This window comes from Rhinolophus sinicus, linkage group LG07 (genome assembly GCF_036562045.2).
Source record: "Rhinolophus sinicus isolate RSC01 linkage group LG07, ASM3656204v1, whole genome shotgun sequence".
Classification (NCBI taxonomy): domain Eukaryota; kingdom Metazoa; phylum Chordata; class Mammalia; order Chiroptera; family Rhinolophidae; genus Rhinolophus; species Rhinolophus sinicus.
The window spans coordinates 67145145-67151144 of NC_133757.1; the positions used below are offsets into that span (position 1 = coordinate 67145145).

The 6000-nt window shown below is 43.1% G+C and overlaps 1 protein-coding gene across 4 annotated transcripts in view; it reads right to left on the bottom strand.

The window, feature by feature from the left end:
• The window catches only part of BMS1 (BMS1 ribosome biogenesis factor), a 50379-nt gene extending 45846 nt beyond the window's left edge, over positions 1-4533 (bottom strand). The window contains exons 1-4 of one of the 4 annotated variants that reach the window (XM_019719109.2): positions 4401-4491; positions 3986-4062; positions 2771-2988; positions 1409-1599 (exon numbers count right to left, since the gene is read on the bottom strand). In XM_019719109.2, the coding sequence (XP_019574668.2) occupies positions 1409-1599; positions 2771-2949 (370 nt within the window). In that variant the 5' untranslated portion in view covers positions 2950-2988; positions 3986-4062; positions 4401-4491. Of the gene's footprint in view, positions 1-1408; positions 1600-2770; positions 2989-3985; positions 4063-4318 lie in introns of all 4 variants that reach the window. The other 3 variants (XM_074337325.1, XM_019719110.2, XM_074337327.1) reach the window with 3 other exon arrangements.
• Positions 4534-6000: the final 1467 nt, after the last annotated feature.

A 6000-nucleotide genomic window follows, 5' to 3' on the forward strand; every position in this document is an offset into this window, starting at 1 on the left:
ATCTGAGAAAATATATAAGACAGACCTCAGTTGACAATTATTATTATTATTTCGTCATTTGGTCATTTGTCATTGGTGATTTCTCATCATTCTAATATTTTGAAGACTTCCAGCAACATGCAGCTTACACAGGGGGATGTCCTGACTTTCAGTAGCTAACCTGATGAGGTCTGGCTGGTTCCCAACCTCTCCAGTGTTGTTCCCCACCATTAGCCTTCTTGAGAACTTGTCAGCATCTAGAAAACTTGTATGCAACTTGCAGCTTACAACATGAGAAGACGTCCTAACTTCTAACAACACCACCACTACCACCAGCAGCAACATTCTTCAGATTGTTAACACCTTAAAAACTCATATGCAGCTTGTAGCTTATAACATCAGAAGACACCTTGACTTCTAACAAGAAAGACAACAGCAGCAACATTCTTGGGAACTAGCAAACACCAGTGTGGGAGTGGCCTGAGTTTGTCTCAGCTACAGACCTGGCAAGGTTTTGATTTATGACTTTTCCAGTGTTGTTCTCCCCTGGTTTGGTGAGCTTTTGGCATCTACTGTAATAGTTACTATCCTATAAAGCTTATTACTGCTCTTGGATACTCCTTACTGATGCTATTTGTATATTTAGCCAAGTGATTTTTGATCAATAGTAAACATATGTTGGGATCTCTTAAACTTACATGTATGTGTACTCCTTTGACATGACCTCATTATCAATGTATAGTTTAGTCTTAACCACCTTTACTTTCTGACATTAACATATTCTATTAATTGCCTTTTTCTTTTGCTATTACATATTGCTAAATAAATTGATTAGATATTGCTAAATAAACTCATTAGCCTCACTCTAGCGTGTGTCCCTCCTCCTTCTTTTCCCCACTCGTCATTACAAAAACCCAGGGATACAGACAGCCAACTGTATAAATCCAACTATTAGTGGACCAATGCAGGTCAAGGGTAAACTGTACGTTACTGCTCTAATAAGAGATTTCAGATTCTATCACTACCATTTTGGAAATTTTTTTCATCTTCCCTCAAATTGAGAAAAGTCACCATCTCCATCTCCCAGAACAGACAAGTCCCACAGGAAAAAGAGAGAACTCCCTCACTTCCACAAGATTGTGGCTTCATGAGGGAAAGCAGGCATGCTTGGCACAAAGCAGGTACTCGCTGTTAAATAAGGTACTCACCATGACAAGCCAGCGTGCCCAGGCCTGCCAAGCCTTTCGGAAGAACACACTGGCAAATCCATACAGCAGTCAGAGCAAGGTATACAGCTACATCATTAATATCTCTGGGAATCTATCTTTTTCTGAAGCTACAGCCAACTTAGTAAGACTACAAGCGAGGTAGAACGAAGTGACGATATTAACATTTATCAGTCAAGAAAATGACAACACCTGCCACGTACCAGACACAATCGTTACAGGGCCTCTGATCTCCGTCAGCTTCTGCCTGGTGAAGTTCCGAATGAGGCATTGGATCAATGTGCTCTTTCCGACTTTTGGAGGCCCCATCACTACCACCACTATTGGTGGGGGCTCTAGTGGAGTTCGATCAACCACTGGAATGTGATGCTTTTTTGTCTTCAAATCCTGAGTCCTAATTGTATGGGAAAAAAAAAAGTAAATTCATTTTCAAAATATAAAAGTTATTACCCTTATAAGTAAAGATTTTAAAGAGAGTAGGACAATACCGTGTTTCCCCAAAAATAAGCCTTAGCATAATTTTTCAGGATGACATGCCCTGAACATAAGCCCTAATGCATCTTTTGGAGCAAAAATTAAAATAAGACCTGGTCTTATTTTCGGGGAAACGCAGTATATGGATACAATTAACTTATTAACTTCTGGCTCCAGTCCAAATAACCACTTCAGTAAATATATAACAGATATAACAGATTGACTTCATTAGTAGAGTGAAAACTATACAGACCTTAAATCTGATTGCTTTTAGTTGACTATAATAGTTTAAAAGGAAAATAAAAGGCCAACATGGAGGCAGTGTATCACAATGAGTAAGAGCAGAGGCTTTGGGGTTAAATGTGGCTTTCTTACTGGGAGAACTCAATTCAATGTTTAAAGTGTACTGCTTAGTATATTAGGATTCATTAAATAAAGCTATTTAATACTATATATTACAATTATATGACTCATATCCAGGGAAAAAAAAACACAAGCACACCTACCGTGTTTCCCCGAAAATAAGACCTAGACGGACAATCAGCTCTAATGTGTCTTTTGGAGCAAAAATTAATGTAACACCCAGTCTTATTTTACTATAAGAATGTGTAAATATTCTATAGCTACACATTATAGTAAAATAAGACTTGGGTCTTATACAATATAAGACCAGGTATAATATAATATAATACAATACCAGGTCTTTATAATATAATATAATATAATATAATATAATATAATATAATATAATACAATATAATGTCAGGTCTTATATTAATTTTTGATCCAAAAGACACATTAGAGCTGATTGTCTGGCTAGGTCTTATTTTCGGGGAAACAGGGCATTACCACAAAAATTGTTTAAAGTTTGCAAACAAATTCTGTAAAGAAAAACTCCTCAGCTTTTCTCTTGGGCAAAAAAAGCCATCACTGTGCAGATGCTGGAGGCAAGGGAGCTTCCAAAGGAAAGACTTCTCATGCTTTAGTAAAAGAAATATGGCACCATCTCCATGTCCTTTAGAACTGAATCCAAACGTCATCTGGAGAGGCTCCTACTGTTTAAAAAGAAAAAATGAATCCAGCTCACATACCTATGGAAGGATCGAGCCATCCGCACAGCAGACTGGACTGAAAAAGCTCTGGGATTTCTCTTCTGGGCATCCTCCACCTCATCTCCAAGCTGGAGGTCCTGCAGATGCCGTTTCTTTTTTTTCTGAGCTTTAGGCCCACTGTTTCTCTTCCTGTGTTTCTTCTGGTCCTTCGTCTCCATAGTGGCTTTTTACCAATTCACAAGTAACCCTAACCTACACTGAATGGGGGGAGAGGGGGTGGAAAGCATTTTACACTCTAGACAACAACCAAGGAAAAACAATACATTCATTTCTTTATGAATAGATACGCACTTGTTGACCTAACAGGGGTAGAAACTGTTTAATATTATCCCCAATTTCACTCCTCTGTTATGCTATAAATTAGATTAGTTACATCTGCTTAGATTACTGTTTATTCATCTTAAGTATCTACATCAGCACTGTCCATTTCTGCAATGATGGAAATATTCTATAGGTACACATTTTCAACACAGCAGCCACATGTAGCTACTGAGAATTTAAAATGTACCAAGTGAAACTGAAAAATTGAAATTTAATTTTAATTCAACTCTATATTTAAATAGTCATATGTGACTAGTGGTTGCCATATATTGGACATCTCAGCCCTAATTATCAGCTGCTTCCAAACTTAAACTATTTTTAAGGTATTTTATTTAAAAAAAATAATTTTAGTAACACTCCAACATGATAGCGGTACTACTTTTAGTTTGATTTTGTAAAACTTTTCAATTATATCACCTATATACACTTAAAAAACAGTAATATCTGCGTGTGAGATATGATTGGTTGTGGATGATGCCTGGAGACCACATGGATTTGCAGAACCTCTTACAACGATTTCTGAGCGTCCCAGGAATTCATGGCCCATAACCTGAGAACCGCTGGAAAGGGTGGGGTCGGGGGGTATTGGGAGGTCACGTCATTCAATTAAGGTATTGAATTAATTTCAGTTCAATAAATATTTGTGTCTGCCTATGATGTGGTAGGCACTGTGCCAGGAGATGGCTACAGCTATGCTCTGACTAGCGGAGGAAATCCAAACTAATGTGTTCCGTGCCAGGCATGTGGGCCACATCAGAAGGCAGCACCGCAGCTCAGTTAGATGCGCCAGCGGAAATAAAGTCCACAAGCACCAGCATGAACTAGCAGGGAGTTAGGAGAGCTGGGTTCTAGGAACGCCTAGAAAATAAATACCTGTGTGATTTCAGGACATTACTTTTCTTCTCTACTCTATTTGGGTTTTGAACTTGTACGTCCGCGATGCCTTTCTCCTTTTGGGGTGAGGGATAGGAGAAAAAGCACAATTTGAAGTCAACAGACCTGGCTCAGTTCTGTTACCTGCTACGATTACCAAGGCCTGAAACCACCTCTTAACTCTCCCCACCACCTCCTCTCTCAGCACGAATTCATTCAGCCAGTCCCCCAAAGACCTGGGAGTACATCTCTGGCAGGTATGAACTATGTCTATCCAGCGCCTGAGGCACTCCTCGGGGACAGACTGCCCGAGACACCGAATGAAGACCCTACCATGCGCGCGACTCGCGATCCTCCCGGAGTCCCAGCCCCGCAGATCCTACTGCGGCCGCCTCCCCAAGCGCACAGCCCTTACCGGGTTCACAGCTACCAGTCCTCCTCAGGCCCGCATGGGCAACGCCGGAAACGGAAAGGCACCCAACGCGGAGACTCTACCGGCCGGCGGGAAACAAGGCTGGGGCAGAAGAAAGAGACTGGGGAGGGAAGACTTTCGGGGAAAGCCGGAAGGAAGACTCGCGATTGGCTGAAGGTGGGCGCAGGGGACGTCTGCGCGGTGTGTTCCACCCGGAGCCGCGTCCCCGAGAGTCGGAGGTCCGAGCAGAGAGCGAGGCCCCAGAGCAAGTCCTGTGCTACAGAGCGGGGACTCTGAGCAGCAGCACTGCGCGTCCCGCGTGCCCCGCAGGCCGCGGCGACCATGCGGCCTACCCGCGCTCCCGGCCCCTCCGAAAGCCCCAGGCACTACCTCTCCCGCCTGGCCTAAAGGAGTATCACTCGACTGGGAGTCGCTGTGGCTCGTCAGCTTGCTCATACTTAACGATGGCAGAACTGGACATTTCTCGGGTTCTTTTAGTGCTATAATTCCCTCCTTTACCAAGACCAACAGACTTTGAGGGCAGGGACGAACTGACCCGGCATGAAATGCCTCGGCCTTTCTGTTCTTAGAGGGGACTTTGCATGGAGAACGCAACCTCTTGCAGTTTTCTAGCACAGGTTTGCCCAGTCCCACCTGAGGGAGTTTTCCTAGCCCCCATCTCAGGTGAGGTGGATACCCTGTGCCTACAAAACTAGGTACATTTTCAGAGTTTGTATCTCCCTCGTCTTAGAAGTTTTCTTTTCAATATAATCCTACCAGTGCCTCCTCAAGGCTCAGTTCGTCTGCCGCACAGAACTAGACTAACTGAGACCCCCTATGCATGCCCTTCACAGCAAGCTTGATTTCTCCCTCAGCATCCCACAAGTATTCACTCTGCTTCACTATACACTTTGCTTTGCTAGGGAGGCTACCCTACAGGGCACAGACTTCCCTCATCGGTGATGAGCTTAGAATTTTGTAACTCCAGCACTACCCCTCTTACTTCTTGGAGATTTCAGTATACAGGTTATAATCCTTCTAACATCCCCTTGGCTCCATGAATCCCACTCTTGTCTTCTGTTTAGCTCAGTCTCATTCCCCTGTGATCATACCCTAGACCTTGTCAGGTCCAAGGACTGCAACCCTTGAAGCATTCCACTGCAACCTCCTGTCTTTCCAGGTTATTCACTCTAAAGCCCTGAAACCAAAACTCCTGTAACCCTACCAGTACCTCCAACCCACATTTTACTACCTTCCTCCCTTGAAGACTTCTCCCTCCCTAGTAAGCTAGCTTAAACTCCATGGTCAGCCATTATCAAAAGCCTTTTGCATACTTCCTTCCTCACCTCATCATATCTGCTTGGTAAAATGAGAAGCCTGGAGAAACCCAATTCTCCATCTCCTCCATGCTACAGCAATCCAACTAAACATGGCTACAGGAAAGCCTAAAACCATGGTGACCGCCCGCACTTTAATATTTCTAACTTTGCCTGGTCTCTGCCATTCTTCCAAATGAGCATTTCATACCTCTCTCTCTCCCCAGTACTTCCCACCACCTCCCGCTTCCTTCTTACTTCGCTAAGAAAATGGACATGGAGACTCC